The sequence below is a fragment of the Labrus mixtus genome, chromosome 7, assembly GCF_963584025.1.
Source record: "Labrus mixtus chromosome 7, fLabMix1.1, whole genome shotgun sequence".
Taxonomy (NCBI): Eukaryota; Metazoa; Chordata; class Actinopteri; order Labriformes; family Labridae; genus Labrus; species Labrus mixtus.
Window position 1 is genome coordinate 9875044 of NC_083618.1, and position 17875 is coordinate 9892918.

Sequence of the window (17875 nt, forward strand, 5' to 3'; positions counted from 1 at the left end):
TTGAGATTAAAAACCTCTTTTACAAGGCAGTCCTGGCCAAGAGGCAGCAAAAGTTACACAGTCACACTCACAACATACAGACAGCAATTAAAATGATAAAAAACAGTTACAAGTAAAGGAGGTCGACTCAAGTGCTCTCAGCCTGGATTTAAAAGCATTCAAAGAAATCAGTTCAGTTATTTTCCAGTCTTTTTGCAGCATGTTCCTGTAGAAGGAGCAGAGTAGACGAAAGTCTGTTGAGTTCAATTTGAGACATAATCGTCTGTTATCGTTTTTGTGTACTACAATTTGGCCCTCTGGCAGTGAGAATCAAATGAATGTGGCCCTTGCTGTGACCAAAGTTGCCCCCCCCCCCCATCCCAACTGCTCATATCGTCATCATAAATTGTGTCAACTTGATTTATTTTATTGAGTTTTCTGTTTTCTGTTTTCTGCATAACGTTTTTGCTTTAGGCCATATCTTATCATTTTCAGGCCCCTGATTTGATGTCTGAAAAGTCACTTGACTTGATATCTTATCCTGAAACAAATCATTTATTACATCAGAATTCTCTTCGATAAAAACAATCAATTAGGTTTTATCCATCTCGTTTTAAGTATTTTGATATATTAGTTTCCGTTTTCATCAGCCATTGATTATTCAGTGTGCTTTTCATCATATTGGCTACAGGCCTACTGACCCTCCATGGCATTTATTTATTTTTTATTTTACCTTTATTTTACCAGGCAAGAATTGCTTGAGATCAAATGACCTCTTTTTCAAGCAAGGCCTGGCCAAAATGGCAGCAGCAAAAAAGAAATATAAGACAAACCCAAAAAGAAAGCACAGACATGAGAAAAAGAGACAAATACAGTCCAGAAGGTGAAGAAGGAGGAGGAGGAGGAGGAGGAGGAGGAGAAGGACGACGAGATCATGTTCAACAAAAACAAAATACAACACCACAATACACACTAAAAGAACAATTATGTGATGATGATAAAATACTATGCAGTGAAACATTTACACACTCCAACATTAGCCATTAAACTGTCAGAAGACTACTGCTAATAATAATGTAACATTCAACTCCTTAATTCTATGTTTTAAAAGGCAGTTAACAGCCTCATATCAGCTGATGGTTTATTATGCCTATGTGTTTCCATACTGTTTGACCTGCTCAGAGTTATAGGCTACAAAGACCGAGCTGTGATGTTGCCATACTTAGTCTGCATCATAAAAGAGCTACCATTACTGCAGTTCTCAGATTAAAGTTCATTATTATTAGACAGTCTAAAAATGTTGTTCCATGTTTTAAATACATATGCCTATAGTAGGCTACATAATATGCACATGTCAACTTTGGTTTTTATTTTAATTCTTTGTAAAAAAAAAAAAAAAATTGTGTAGCCTAGATATGCTAAAGGCTATATACCAACATCGAGTTGATCAGTAATCATAATGTTTTTCTCATTATTAGTATATCTTATTATTCATCATAATGTAAATAACTTATTGCATCTAAGTGTATTTCACTGCACTGCCAGCCTAAGGGAATCAATAGCGCAGTATACAGCATGTCTGCTTCCTTTCTTGCCTTCCTCGTCTCTTGAAAAATGAACGAGGACAGCTCATGGTTCTCAGGAATGTTTGGGTGGGAGGTGGGCTATGGGTGGTATGCATGCTGGAAAAGCTCTCGCGCTCACACAAATGCAACAGGTAGGGGTAGTGCAATACCCGAGGTCATTGGTTGTACAGGAACCACATGACCCAGCTCTTCCACTCCCAGGACACCTTTCTGTTCACTCTACCTCACGGGTGCACACCGGGCGGTGACGCAGTGGCAGCAGCGAGTGTCAGGTGTCTCACCTTTCTTTCACATAAAGAGTCAGTCAACGGAAGTTCGCAAGGTAAGACCAAACTCAAAGCGAGGACATGGAAACATGTAAATAACTCTAGTTAGGACTATTGTTAAATTACTACAGTGTGTATAATGAAAGTCGAATGACTTTGCGTGTTTTTAGATTTTCGTTGTATTCTTAAGCACCAGATAGCTTTGCTTTAAAAAAAAGAGCTCAGCGTCGTTTGGGAAAATCTAACCAGTCCAGCTCCTGTTCTTTTTTGCTTTTCTCGTTATATTCTACAGTCTTATTAATTATTAATTATCTAAAAAGCTTTATCAGCCTATGTTTACTGTAGCCTATAGTTTGTGTTTTCGCCGAAGTGACAAACGTTCAGTGCAAATTGTTTGCCGTGTAACACACCTGACGTTACAGCTCTTCTCAGAACATGTTGGCCCTGTGAACTGGGAAGCCACTTTGTATCATGAGTCATATCTGTTTACGTCGCCTCACTACTGATTCTTCAGGTTGAACTCAGTTGAGTAACATCATTTGTGCTTTTGTTTTTGTTTTCTAAAAATAATATCTTCTAAGGGCAATCATGTGTTCAGAAATGCGGACTCCTCCTTATACATGTGTCATACTGTATAACTGTGTTTTGGTTAGCCTACTAGTTGTCAAGGAGAACTGGACTATATTGTGAGGGGTTAAGGGTCAGTATCCACCTTTAGCAGATAACAAGTGATGGGGATGAAGCTTAATGCTGGAGTTTAGATGATCAGTCTTCAAAAGGTCATACATCAGATAGTCTGTAAAGGTGCTCGCTGCTCTTTCTGAACAGAGAGGCATTTGTAACTCAGGCTTTGTTTATGTTCTGATGCCTTTTTTATACCTCTGATTAGAGACGATTTAGTCAATGTTCTTAAAATGCAGAGTATCCGCATGTAAAGGCGTTAAGGTCGTGTTCACATACAGATAAAGCTTGCCATGACCTCACCCTATTCTTAATTTAAATCATAAATGATGACAGCTCTGTTCAGCTCTTCTCTTTGTGCACTTATGGGAGAATAACTTGAGTACGATTCACAACCCATGTTGTTTTTGTTGGAAGGTTATTTGTTTTACCTGTTTTTCTAGACTGATGATTTGGTCTGCTTTAATAGTTTAAGGATATGCAAATGAGGTGACTGGCGACTCTAAACTCAGTCCACCTGTGTTGTCCTTGGGAAGGACTTGTGATCTTTCTGGGGTGTGTCCCTGCCTGTCATCCATTGCATGCTACATGCACAGCCTCCAACTGTGTTAAAAGGAAGAATGGGAAAAAGTTAACTAATGAGCACATTTTTAACATGGCTGTCAGACTGAAATGTTTATATGCTTAGGTCCACTGAACTACTCAATAATAACTAAACCCAGCAGCACAACTTCTAACAATTTATCAACCTAATCTAACCTGCCCATCAGGACTGGAAACCTGTAGCAACAGTAAACACCCCCTAGCCATTTAGACATATGAACCCATTCATTGTACCTGAGCAGAGGAAAACCATGCCTTTCATGTGTTAATCCTTTCCTCTGCCCATTTACTAACAATAGTCTGACAATTTATGAAATGCAATTCATTCAATTATATTTAGTCATAAAGTAGCAATGTCATACAATTAGCTATTGCTACTTTCTAAATGTGTTTCTCTTTAGGTGATACAGTCAGAAGGATACTTGGATTTAATTGTTTCTGAGAGTTCAGATTCATATTGAAGTCCAGTCCAAAGTTCTCTCACTACTTGTCACCAGTGTTGCTTTCATCTGGGTGGTGATGTAATAGGTGCACCATGGTGAAAAAGTCCCAGACAGTAAGAGATTATTAACTCTATCGTTTGTGGTGATTATACACGGTTGTAACATACTGTCTGAGCACTAAAAAGGGATTCAACATGGCCTGTATTTAGAGCAATCTATGGAGACGAAGCGTGCGTCTGAGACTCGTCATCTGTCTGTGGTACTTATTTGCTAGGTGTTTGTTTGTTGGAGTGAAGTTAAAGAAAGATTTTTATTTTTTATTTAACCTTTATTTAACCAGGTATTTAGCCCATTGAGATCAAGATCTCTTTCACAAGAGTGACCTGGCCAAGAGGGCAGCGAACAAGTCTTAGTTTTTTGCAGATAAAGTGCAGAGTCGTGATGACAGATTACAATTCAGAAACACAGGCACTGTGGTATCACGTTTTATATCTTTTAGCAAAGATCTAGCAAAAGGCTTGCAGGGAAATGAGATTGAAGGTATTACAAAGTGCATTGTGTACATATTTATGTATACGCCTCCCTTCTCTCATAATGATAATGTGCTCATGCTGAAGTTAGCTGCTTGTAGTTTGTTTCTTCCATCTTGGCGATCAAGCGGCCCATGCTGAAATTCAAGTTTGAACATGTTGATCTGTTTGTTTAAAATACCTGGCTGTCTGAGCACAACACTGTCCAAGCACTCTTTGGTATGTAGACTCTGTCAGGTGGAGTGTTGGGGGGGGGGGATTACAGGAGGTAAACTGATGGAGAGGATGGCACAAACATGCAAAACAAGAGTGTGTACTCATCAAGTTAGATTTTACCCTTGTTTATTTTTTTTAAAAAACAGCTGTTTTGTCTATGAATGTTCAGTTTTTTAATGTTCTTAAACACAAAACTTGTAAGTGGGGGACTAATACAAAAAAAGTAGAATTAGCAATTTCTGGTGAATGGTTCTTGTATTATTTAAGTTGGGTTTTTTTCCAGTAAAGGTTTAGGATATTATAAAGAGTGAGGAGTTGCATTACTTGTTAAATGGTGGTTGTATTTGTATTTCAGGTAATCTCATCGCTGCCAGAGATGGAAAGTGGTCCCTTTAATCGACGTTCCTGGGCAACACAGTCCTTGCGTGTAACCGCGAATGAGCTGTCACTGACTAGCCGAGGGAAAAACAATGCCATCGCTGAACGCTTCTCCAAGTAAGTAATACCTTGTTTTTTGTGACTTCTCTGTTGTTGTTTTTTTCGCATTTACAGTTGTTACTTTGTAACAGAAAAAAAAAAAAAATTCCCTTAAAGACATTTCCCCAGTTTCCACCTGTGGAAGTATTTTTGATTGTGATTCCAGTTCCATTCGAACATTAATGCTAAATTAAACATTTCAGTAATTTATGATTTAATGTTGTGTATTATGGTGTTTTGTTTTTTAAAGCAGGGGTAGGTAACTTTTGGCTAACCAACAACAGTGAGAAAGATATCAAAATTATGGATCTAAAAAAAATACTTAAACCACTCATGCAAAAAATGCTCGAACTGACTTATGGTGAAGGACATTATAGATGGTGACCATCTATAGCTCCTGTCTCCTGTCATTTGCAATCAATCCATGGGCAGAGTAGGTAAACAGGTAGTTAAACAATCTGAAGTTCCATTCAGTCAGAATGAAGAAAATGGACTGGATTATTACAGACTTGTGAAGACCACAGACACATGATATTTTCAAATTGTTAAAATGTTCCTGACAATTTCATTTAGTCGTTGTGTCAGGGTATTAAGAGAATTACAAAAATTATTAACAAAAAATATTTCTAATATAATGTGCCTACTCTTGGTCAGGTACAAATTTATAAAACATTTTTCAGTGTAAGCACCAAATTTAAAATGTATCACCCCTCAAACCACAACAAGGTAAACTGAACTGAATAGAAATGATATCTAAAAAACCTTACGTATTGCCAAGTTCATGAAAGAGGGTATCATTTTTTTGTAAGAACTATATTTTGTAAGTTGTATTTTTGTGTGGAGTCAGCAGAGGTCAGTGTTGTGTCTGTCTCTCTCTCAGGTACCAACGAGCTGCTGGGGAGGCCAGTGCAGAGAAGAAAAAAGGAGTAAGTATGTCTAGAATGCTTGAGGATATTTTATTTCTGTCATGAGACACTTATTCACAGTTATGTAATATAAGTTCACTGCTTAAACTGTTATTCATTAATCTAAATCAATGATACATCTTGTTTCAAGAAATTTGATACGCCTCTCTTAACAAACCACATGCTTATTGAGTGTGTGTTTGCTGCTTGTCTTGCTTCATTTGCTCAGTAGCTGCTGCTGGTGCTGAGCTAATTATTGTATGACTAGATGACGGGTACACACACATACATGCACACACTCACCATGCCAACACACTGTCTGGGCCACATGTCTTGTCTACACTGACCTCTCATTGGCCACTTGTTGCGATGGGCAGGCTATCAAACCCATAATCCTACTACAGTATAATCCCCAGCAGGCCTCTTTGTAGTTCCCTCCTTTGTCACTCTGACTCACTCATAAACAAATCTGGACTGGGATTATATGAGTTACTGATTTGCTAATACCATGATGAGGAAATACAAGGTATTGTTGCTGTTTATATACCTGAAAAACTGGTGATTGTTTATCAGTTTGTTTGTGTGAATATGTGTAGGAGCCAGCTGCACTAAATCTTGTCATCTTCTTTAGTCTTTGTTTAATGATCTTCCTGGTATTGATAGTGCTGGGGTGGCTTGTTTTTTACTCTTAAAGTCCATTGTATATGAGAGCTATTTTCCTGCATTATTTATCTAACTGCAGTATAAAAAACACAGAACTTATACAATTTTGTAAAGACAAAATTATTTTCCAAATGCTGGTTGTATACTTATATACTTATCAGATCAAATACATTTAATTTGTTAAACTTTTCAGGAACCAAACATGTGTATTAATAAGCTTATAGCACTATTACAAGGATGTGGAGGTCCAGTCAAGATTTTTTGTGGATAACATTGTGCCCTGATGAGTCTGAGGCAGGTTTGAATAAGTGGTGTAAAAGACCATCTGTTTGTGTGTGTGTGTGTGTGTGTGTGTGTGTGTGTGTGTGTGTGTGTGTGTGTGTGTGTGTGTGTGTGTGTGTGTGTGTGTGTGTGTGTGTGTGTGTGTGTGTGTGTGTGTGTGTGTGTGTGTGTGTGTGTGTGTGTGTGTGTGTGTGTGTGTGTGTGTGTGTGTGTGTGTGTGTGTGTGTGTGTGTGTGTGTGTGTGTGTGTGTGTGTGTGTGTGTGTGTGTGTGTGTGTGTGTGTGTGTGTGTGTGTGTGTGTGTGTGTGTGTGTGTGTGTGTGTGTGTGTGTGTGTCTGTGTGTGTGTGTGTGTGTGTGTGTGTCTGTGTGTGTGTCTGTGTGACACTCAGGGAACGGGGGATGAAGGGGGGTTTCCTTACAGAATGATGAAAAACAGTATACAAAAATAAGTGGCATTAATGAGCCATTCTTAGTCAACTGCTTCACAGACACACGTTTTACTGCCTTCCTTTGCTTGATGTCATTTATTTTTGCATTCTTAGACATTTTTTTAGGCTGTTCGAAGTTACTGATAAAAAAAAAAACAGTGGTTGCAGGCATTAAAGGGAATCTTGCAGGTTGGAGACCACAGTGATTCAAATCAAAGACAGACAACAGGATGTGACGTAACACGCGGTAGTGCCACAGTTATATTTAACATTAATGTCCCCTGTTCTTAATGAGCGCCTGATTCCTCTACATTTTTCTGACCCACTTCTACCTTTTTTCCTATTAATAAAAATCGGTTTTAATTGCAAGTCTTGTCCATGAAGAGGAAAAAACTGTCTATTTATATGTAGACAATGGATCTTAGGCTTTTAATCATGAGCCTGTTACTTATCAAAGAGACCAGGAACAGTTCAGAATAAGGAGACAAAACAGACACACTGAATTAATTGAGTTGTGGTGTGACAAGAATCAGGGGAGAACAGTGACGGTGTCGGAGTGAGTTACAAATGTTACCTGGGGATATCTAATGCTGTGTTCATAAAACAGTTTTACAAAGTTTGTTATCACATATCAAAGGCTATAACTCATCATGAGGAGTGGTTAGTGGGAGATGAATACTACTAGAGATAAATACTACTCTATAACCGTTAATCTGTACTACGTTTAATGGTGCCAAACAAAAAAACAGACATGAAGAACCGTCTGATTGTCAAACAGATCTCCATTAAACATCTGTAATCAGCTGTAATGCATGAAGAGAGAAATAGGAGGAGAGACACAGAGGAGTGAGAAGAAGGATAGTTTCCTGATACACTTACAATTGCAAGTTGAGCTAAAACAGAGTCGTAGAATACTAGTCCGTTCTGTTTGATATTACCTGATGAGGACTTCTTATGACGCCGATCTTGCCACAAGTATAAAAACTTAGCATCTGTCATAAGCTGCTCCTGATTTTTGGACAAGTGGTATGAAGTTATTTTAATTTTGAGTGTACAATGTCAGTGACAGTGAATAAAGAGTTAACTTTCCCTGAATGTATCATTTCCTGCTCTGGTTTCCTGGGTATCTGACCCTCTCTCTCTCTCTCTCCCATTCACTCTCCTGGAGTTAAAGGGGCTGGACTCGTTCTCATGAACAGTATTTGACTAGCTGCTAACATCTGAGAGAGCTCTGCCTCTCGTTGTCCCGGCACACTGAACCTGTAGAGAAGGAACAACTAAATGACTAATTTTCTTTAGTGCCTGTTTGTGCTTCAACTCGTCTGGCCACTCCAGGACATTTACAGCAGAGGTTTCTTCTTTCTTTTTTGCTTTTTGCTCAAAAAAACGGGCACAATCTTGCCACTGTCTAGTTCTCTCCATTCAACCGGACTTGCATCACAAAGAGAGTAATTGTGTGGTTTTTGTCCTCTCTTCTGGGGGGGGGGACTGTTCCTTTTTGTTCAGGCTTTTTACTTTATACTTTTTCTTTTTCTGTGAGGATTGGTTTTCAGTTTATCTATCTGTCTAAATGTAGTTGCACTGATACGCTAGGCTAGAAAATTATTTTGGATACTTAAAGTTACAGTATGTTTGTAAAATCTGAAAAGTCTAGAATTGACAAGTAGTTTTTATGATTTGTGAGATTTAATTTGTGTCAGTGTGTTCATGTTTCTTATTGACCTGCTTTCTTACCAAGGCTTACTCGTCTTTGTATCTATTTATTGGTGTATTAGTTTACTTATAAGAGTTTGATTATATGCATGTCCACATCCTCTTTCTTCAACTTACCATTCCTCTTTTTATAATTAAGGAAGTTTCTGGTGTTACACATCAGCAGCAGTGTGCCTCCTGTTGCTCTGTTTACTGCTCCACATGTTGTGTGGACATGAGTGGCTGAGTGTTGAACATAGCCCTCCTCAGGGGTCTTTAGGAAAGGTGAAGTTGTGGTGTGGAGAAGAATGCAGCTGGAGAGAAAAAAAGGCATGCTGAGCCCTGCTATCTACATCTTGAGCCAGTCGTTTTTCTTTCAGCAGCCGCAGCATAACATCTACTTCCTTGTCCAACTTTGAACAGCTGTTCCTCTCATCTGTCAGAAGCCAAGTTCATATCCTGGCATTTCCTTTCTTCCATGGTGCTGAGCTGTACGCTTAGCACTGTACAAGCTGGGTTGCCAACAGAAAATACTTCAATAATTCTTCAGTGACATTAGCAGAGTGTGCCCTTTTGATTTTGATTGATGTTTTTACTTGAAGTTTGGCCTTAAAGTGCCTATTGTCTTCTTCACAGGTCTCTGAGAGTGCATCGCCCTCCCTGCGGTCAACCAACCTGAGTGCTCTGAAGAAGCGCTGGGAGCAGAGAGGGAGCAGCGATAGGGACAAATCTGCTTCAGTCCCACCTCCAATCCAGTCTAGCATCCGACGCAGACCTTCTGCTCTGGCCAGAACCCCGTCTATCACTGAGCAATCTCCTCCGATGAAGAGCCCCACCGTGCGGACCGATCAAGGAGGTCCACTCACAGATCTGAAAGCAAACAGAGGTGAAGAAGAGAGAGGGATGGACAAGGATGAGCTGACACACAGTGACAGACCTGAAAAGCTGGAAGAGCAAGTTCCAACCAGCCCCCGTGCCTCTTATGAGAAAGCCCAAGTGCCACTGAACAACCTGAAGATGAAGTTTGAGAGGGGAGAGGACGCTAAGGGAAAGGTACTTACATACACGTATACTTTATAAGAGTCTTCTGCTGTTCTGCAGCCTTATTTCTCATCATCATCCTCATTTATTTTATTTAAATCCTCACAAACACATTGAGGATGAACCCTCATTTGCAATGGTGCCGAGGTACAAGATACAGAAAAAACAAGAGAACAGCAATAGTAAAACAGGAAGTACATGCAGTTAAAAGGCAAGAAAATACAATGAAAATAGAGTCAAAATCATAGTAAGTAATAACAATTTTAGATGTTAAAAGCAAAAACAGTTAAAATCAATCAAATCAGAAATCAAAACTTAGAATTGTCTCAGTGTTAATAATGATAATGAAATAATGAAAACTGCGTTGATTTTAACAGTTTTGAAACAGATTCTGAGTGTTTGGTGCGTAATAACTAAAAGCAGACCTTCCTAACTCTGTTTGGATTCTAGGATTCTATTTTGGACACATAACGAAAACTTCTTCTGAATCGAGGCAATCCTCCTTAATAATCATTGATGTACCAGCAAAAGTTCTCAGTTTGTGCATACATTCTTGTCTTAGTCCTTTCTTTATTGACAGCGTTGACAGCTGAGCATCTATTGGCCCTGCTTTTCATGCATTAACTGCAACCACAATGTTGATCAGTGGGATTTACTGTACTGAGGATATGGTTCAAATTTGCCAACTCTTGCATAACCTCAAGCTGCTTTCTCAACTACTGTATAATTACTTTACATTTTTGAAGGAACTCCTACTATTAAGAGCCAAATCTACAAGACCTATATGGTTACTGGTCACTATGCCTTACAGCAAATCAAAAGTGACCATGAACAAACTAAACTAAACGCAAGTAATGTAATTTTACTGTGAATTTGGGGCTATTTAATAGAGTACGATACCAGCTCATATTTTATACCCTAGCTGACTGAAGCTGAAGAATAGGGGCTGAAACATTAAGCAGATAATATCATATATATATTTTGTCCAGTACATTTTCAAGTGTGTTTTAACAGTTTTAGTCCTACAATATTTATAGTCCACAAAACCCAAAAGACTTAAATTGTATTAATAAACACAAAAAGTCCATTTAATTCTTAAAGGTTGATGTTTTTACTTGTCTTTGTCTTAGTGTTGTAAAAAAAAAAAATATATAAAGACACATGGCAAGTGGAAAATCATATAATTAAAAAGGATTTCATAGTGGAGATAAAATGTAAGAAGACCCCTGCTGTTAAAAGTACTTAAGTTTGAACATATTGCAATAGTATCCGATTCCTTTAGTCCTTTTTAAAAACTATCTCTCAAGTGTAAGACAAATGACTTTCAGGAGTTGGAGATATATAAGAAGTCACCTGTTACTGACCATATAAACAACAAACTGTTTCCCTTCTTTTCTTTTCAAATGTTTTCTTACTTGTTTCCTTCTCTGTTTTATGAGTGGTCTTGTTCCACCTGAGTTTTTCCCGTCCCCCCACCCGTCTCTATCCTTCCCACTGCCTCTCCCTCTCTAAGCGTCTCTCTTCCTCTCAGCACAAAACAACAAGTCCTCCGCTCTTCACCTTCCTCAGTAGAGGAATGCAGGAACATTCCTGACCTACGGCAGTTTCAGTTTTCAGACAGTCACCTCGAAGGAGCAAACTCTTGATCTCCCTTTTCATTTTAGGCACAGGGTTTTTACTGAATATCAAACAGTCCTGGGCATCTGATCTGCTTTCCAGTTTTAAGATCATATTGCAAATTGATCATATTGATTCAGAGGTATTCACAGCGGCTATGCCCACAAGTGCCTCAGACACTTGCAGGCTCTTAAAAAATGCTTGTATGTGTGACTGACAGTTTGGTATTATCGCTAAGAAAGGAGAAGTGAAAAAATTCAGAGGGTAGACAAGGAGCATGGCAACACCATGCTTTTTTAGATTTACTCTTCAGCCTTGTTCACACTTGCACAAAACTCCTGAAAAACTACAGAGTGAACGCAAACAGCTGAATTTTCAGACTCTACGTCACTCTGACTTAATCCGAAATTTCTCCTGCAAACCTGCAAGCCTCCTAGTATATTTGCACATCAAGTCCGAGTGAGCTGATGTGAGAACGCAGCAGGATATAATCAACGGAATTCATAGGGAGCGAGTGAGAGGTGCACGCAACTGTTGCGATCTTTGTGAAGAAAATCAAACAGCTGCATTATGTTTTCTGTTCCTGAGTATCCTTTTCTCAGCTGCAGAAAAGCAGTTGATATAATTGATATAAAGGTCAATATTCTTAGTATAGCGATGATAGCGGACTCTGTTGCTTTGGCCGCCACTTTCACATCATTCCTTTTTATGTCATGTATTGCCTCAGAAAAACCTCCATTAACATACCTAAAAAACATCTAGAGCAATAACATGTGACATACATATTAATACAATCATAAAACACTTACAGGGAACATATTACTGCACTATCAATACGCACTACAACACCATACTGGTGACAATGCTGAGTAGTGGAGTACTTTTCTTTAATGCTGTTAGCTCATTAACGCTCATTATCACGCCGGCCTCTGTCTCTCTTTTTCAAGACGACATGCTCTCCTCCTGCTTTCTGCCTGTCAGCACACACACACACACACCACTCCTTGTAAAATGACCAGTGGATAAGATGCAGAGTGGGGGAAAGTATAAAGGATTTTGAGTGTCCCATAGCCCGCAGTAAACATTTTAGTCACGTTTTGTCTCGCTAACGAAAAACAAAACATACTTGTCAGAATTGTATCTACAATTATCTTATTTTTTGCTCATCAACCATTTTTTTTGTTCACAAAATTTACACTGCTACTAGGTCAGTACTGTCTCAAACGTTTAAATTTCTTCTTCAGTTAACACAATTAGGCTGCTGCCAGTTACTGCAGTTTGCTGCTGTCTAACTGAAGAGGTACGTTCGCAGACTGAAGGAAAAGGCTGATTTAACTGACTAGAACGTTTCCACTCAGGGTGTAGGATAACTGCTGAGAGAAACTCTGGTTAAGCTATTATTGGTGACACATGCTACAACAAGAAAAACATAAACACTTCGGCGGGGTAGCTGTGGTTCTCTGGACTTCAGGTCGAAGACATGTTGGTGGCTGTCTTTGCAGATACCTTTTTACATTTTTCTGTCTGATTGCAGTGCTGCATGTAGTCTGTAGTTTGGTGTTTGGAAAGTATATTCAAACAACATTCTTATGACAGGAAAGGTCAAACAGGGGACAGATATAGGTACTGTACATGGTCCTCGAAGGCTTTCTTTTAAAGCTTCAAATCTGTTAAGAAAAAGTCAGAACAATACAGGAAAATTCTGGTAAAGGTTTATTTTTTTACTTTTCTGTGATGGATGCTTTAAGATGTGATCGTCTGTATGGGGAAAAAGGTTACTTAGTTCTACTTTTATAAAAGTATTATTTTTTGTGTTCTTCGCATCACAGCAGTGTGCTGACCATTGTAAGCAAATTCAAAGGTTTATGAATCTGTGTTTTTGTGTATAAAAATAGACTAGGGCATGTTCAAAAAAGATCTGATACAAATCTTAAAGCCAACACTCTGTGTTTCATGAGAATGAAAGATTGATGATGTTTGTTTGGCTGAAAGACAGGAAGGCAGTAAAACATTGTCCATTAAAAATGTCTTTAAAAAAAATCACTTTACGTAGAGGGCGAACAGTGTTGGAGTTTGTACAAGTTTAAAGCAGCAGTTTTTGTCAGCTGGACTTCTAATGCCACCAATCATTTAACTCTGCCAGGTTGCCAGGACAACTCTACGCAGTTCTTCCTCAGAGGACATGGACCAACATGGAGGTAAAGACAAAAAACACACAAATACAAAAACATGCAGTGCTTTGAATAAACCAAGGTTTGGAACTGATATACACAGAGTTAATGAATTAGACTTGAACAGCGTCAAGTCTTCTGACTACTCAAAGCACTTTTATACTGTATGTCACATTCACCCATCCATCCTCATTCACACACTGGTGGCAGAGGCTGCTATCTGAAGCGTGACCAACGATGAACTAATCCCATTCATACACATTCCCACACAGCTGATGTAGCATCGGTAGAAATTGTGGTGTCAGTGTCTTGCTCAAGGACACTTCAACATGTGACTGCAAGAGCAGGGAATCGAACCCCAACCTCAAGAGACGACCAACTCTACCACTGAACCACAGCCACCCTTTGTGATCTCATTACTGCCAATCTTCCATCCAAAACTACTTGTCTAAACTTTACCTTAAAAGACACTAAATTCAAACCTGTGTACATTTGTAGTGTTTTTTTAGGAAACAGCACTTTATGACACAACGCGATTATGAAAATACTTTTAACATTGTTGTCTTACTGAAATGTGTACACGTTTCATGTGAATTCTCTGTTCAAAGGTTTATGTGTTGTTCTTTAGGTGTGTCTCCATCTAAACGGGTTGAAGGGACATCTATGAAGGAGAAGATGGCAAAATACCAGGCCTCTGTTTCTAAACAAGGAACCAGTCCCTCTGTGAGTTAAATCAGTTAAAGACATGTTCAACATATAAAACTAAACGATATTATCCAACCAAAATACAATGTAAAGGCCAATCTTATCACGTTTGTTAACAAGCCAAAGGTTAAGTTTACTTTTAGTCATTATGGACGCCGTGTTGTTTTTTGGTGATTTATGATATACTGTACCTCCTACTGTTACTGTAGGCACATTGTATTCTTTCTTCCTTCCTGCCTGCACCGGATATAGGGACAAATCCACAACAGTCCTTTATGTAACTGCCAGTTTGCAATAGTGATTGTTTTCCTCTTTCTTTTCATTCTGTGTTTTTCCGTGCAGGGTGTGGCTGCAGAGCTGCCTGCTCCGAAAACTTCTGCAGCAGTAAAAGAGAAACACAATGCTGCACGTGAGTGCAATGGTGAGTCTTACTAATATTAAATACGGAGTAGAGCATTACCGACAATATTGCTTTATCCTATTACATTGAATACTGTTAGGTTTTATTCCCTTTTCTAATTTTCCAAAGTGCAAAGTAACAACTTTTTGTGTGTTCTGTCCGTTTCAGGGGAGACCAGCGAACAACCCAAAGCATTACGGGTGAGTTCAACATCACATCAGGAAACATGAATGAATAATAATAAATTTGATTTCAATCTCTTTTAATCATGGTTATTTGTGCAATAACTATTGTGTTTTTAGAAGTTCTGCCCCCCTGTGAAGGAGACATGCAACGCATGTTCAAAGACTGTGTATCCTCTGGAGAGACTGGTGGTTCTGAAGCATGTCTACCACAAAAGTTGCTTCTGCTGTGTGCACTGCAGCATGAAACTCGGGTAACAAATATTTTTTTCTTTTTTTTAAATGTCTTTTAATGTAAGGAGTAAACAAACTTGATATCTATTTGCAAAGGCTGATTTTTCACGAGACACAAATGAAAAAACAAGCAGCAAAATAATAAATTTTTTCCTGTCCTTGGTAGTCTTGGGAACTACGCCTCTCTACATGGTAACGTCTACTGCAAGCCCCATTTTAACCAGCTGTTTAAAGCTAAAGGAAACTATGACGAGGGCTTTGGCCACCGGCCTCACAAGGAGCTTTGGGCGCCACGAGCTGATGGACAGGAGGTTGAAGAAGGGATGAAGCCAAAAGAACAAGAGGAACCAGCAGCTGCAGAGCTTTGTCCAGCTGAGAGTGTCTCAGAAAAAACACCAACCCCACCTGAGGAAACTTCCCCGCAGGTAAAAGTCACAGACCTGACAGCCGCACTGGAGACACGTGTGCAGACACACAGCAGTGAAAAACCTCAGGCTACAGAGAAGCTGGCTGAGAAACGCAGGCTGAGGGTTGCCTGGCCTCCACAAGGTGGTGAGGGCAAATCTGAGTCAGCAGCCCTCAGTCCGGTCACAGAGGGGGCTTCGTCAGGCCGACCATGGAGGGCCAAGTGGCCCCCAGAGGATGAGGTGCAGTCATCTTTCCAGAGCACAGAGCGGGTCGAGCTGAAGAGCCTGAGAAGGAGCTCTTCTCTAAAGGAGCGCTGTCGGCCTTTTACCATTGCAGCCAGACCCATCCCCGCAGCAAGTGTAGGCCCCAGGGAGCCTCGTCGCCCGCTCAAATCCCTGCTGGAGTGGAGAGCATCATTCGAGGAAAAATCTGAAGAAGCACCCGTAAAAAGCGACCCGGAACCTCTGGAGGTGAAGCCGGAGGAAAAGAAAGAGCAAAGCAAGTGCGTGAGTCTAAGAGAGTCTGTCACTGAGGAGGTTGTGGAGACTCCAAGACAGGAAGACCAAGCAGAGGGAGTCAAAGCAGCGGCAGACAACATGGCAGCAGAAGAGGGCTCTCTAAGAAGCACCTCACACAGTATTTCACCATCCAGCTCTCCACCTGCACAGCCAAAGCAGAACCGTGCCTCCCAGGATGTGGGCTTCTGGGAAGAGGACAAAGAAGGAAGTGAAACTGAGGAGCTGAGTGCAGAGGACATAATTAAGAGGAACCGCTACTATGACGAGGAGGATGACAACTCTGACTCATAGGAACACTAAAAGTGCCACGCCCATTCAGTTTTAGAATTTCACTCAGTTATGTCATCTCAGTTGATTAGTTATCTCAAATATAGCTTCGCCAGGTTTGATAGTTTATAGGACCAAAATATATGATGTATTTGCATATAAATTGCATTAACTGCCTTTAATTGTAAAGTTCAAATATGTTACTATACCCTTTGAAAATGTTTGATAGAGCTTTAATAGGACTCCTGATTTTACTGGATGTTTGGCCTCTTTTAAACGTTGTTATTGCCTGTTGGACCCTCTTCAATAGAAGCACATTTTATTTAATGCTATTTTTAAGTGCTTTTAATGACAGCTTTAACCCCTCTGCATCAATAACAACAGTCATTATGTTTATTTGTGCTTTTCCTATAATAAAGAAAAGACCTTAAAATACTTTACCAAAAAATACCACAGCCTGAAAATCTGGGCATTTTATAGTAAAATATAGTTTTGTCCTCTCCAACCTTGTTCATCTCTCTTCTTCTCTCAGGGATAAGACTCTGAGAGTGCCAGTGCTTACAGGTACTGGATCTTTTTTTTAATGGACTTCAATTTCTTATATTGCAAATTTATGGTATGTTATTTCCAAAGCTTTAAAATGACTAAAGAGCAGTCTTTTTGATTGATGTTGAGTTATTAGGCTCTCGCAGCTCCTGATAAGTCATAAATAACAGCACTGTCCTCTAGGGGGCGCTCTGGATTTGTAAATTACAACTTGGGCACTACAGTAAGGGCAAACTGTAAAGAGCATCTTCGTCATGCTGTGACTGTTTGGAGTAGCCTTGAAATAGCATCTGAAGTCAGGAGAGCATTTATTTTATAAATCAAAAATCAAATGATTTTTCAAGTTTTCTTCTGTTGACAATCTAAAAGCTTAATCATTGCTGGGCCCTCTGGACTCGTAACATTTTCAAGTGTGATCCATTTTATTTGGCATGTAAATCCCTTTCTATTTTAAGTGTACTTTGGAATATGTTTGCACTGCAGAAGATTTTATAATGATTTGTATAATGCGACAATGGGCACAATTACTGAACTGTTGTAAAAAAAACTATTAAAATCTATCAACTAGAAAACCTGTTTTTTTTTGACAAACTGACAACCTCTTAAAAGAAACGTCTTTACTAAATAGTTTTAATACATTAAAGACACTGACACTGGATTTGCAATCTGAACAACTTCTTCAAATCCTCTCGATGCATCACGAGCTTCAAAAGAAGCTGAAAGCCTTTTTTTTCTTTATATTTCACTAGTTGCTACGAAACAACTGTGGAGAGAGTATTAATAAATCATAATAAATCCATTATTTAGTTATCAAATATTAGATCAGCATTGTAAAAGTAATTAAACTCCGCAGACAGACATGAATGTTTTTTTTATATTGATGCAACAAGAGAAAAACAAGATCAATGATGAATTGAAGGCAAATACTTTTATTCTACTAACATCATATTTGGCATGTATGTCTGATTGCTTTATGTGAAAAGACAGAGAAAAGTCAACTATAAACACACATGACAGGATGTACACAGAGACAA

At 39.1% G+C, this 17875-nt stretch overlaps 1 protein-coding gene across 3 annotated transcripts; it reads left to right on the top strand.

The window, feature by feature from the left end:
• The first annotated feature begins 1750 nt into the window (after positions 1 to 1750).
• On the top strand, positions 1751 to 17008 carry LOC132977831 (LIM domain and actin-binding protein 1-like). 3 transcript variants are annotated; one of them, XM_061042711.1, is made up of 10 exons: positions 1751 to 1887; positions 4660 to 4799; positions 5662 to 5707; positions 9389 to 9805; positions 13554 to 13608; positions 14210 to 14304; positions 14629 to 14707; positions 14855 to 14886; positions 14989 to 15122; positions 15269 to 17008. In XM_061042711.1, the coding sequence occupies exons 2-10, from the start codon at positions 4681 to 4683 to the stop codon at positions 16317 to 16319; spliced, it is 2028 nt and encodes a 675-aa protein (XP_060898694.1). In that variant the 5' UTR covers positions 1751 to 1887; positions 4660 to 4680; the 3' UTR covers positions 16320 to 17008. The 3 variants fall into 3 exon arrangements, with proteins under 3 accessions (XP_060898694.1, XP_060898696.1, XP_060898695.1); XM_061042713.1 differs by lacking the exons at positions 1751 to 1887; positions 4660 to 4799; positions 5662 to 5707 and adding an exon at positions 8273 to 8411; XM_061042712.1 differs by lacking the exons at positions 1751 to 1887; positions 4660 to 4799; positions 5662 to 5707 and adding an exon at positions 8281 to 8508.
• The last annotated feature ends 867 nt before the right edge of the window (positions 17009 to 17875 follow it).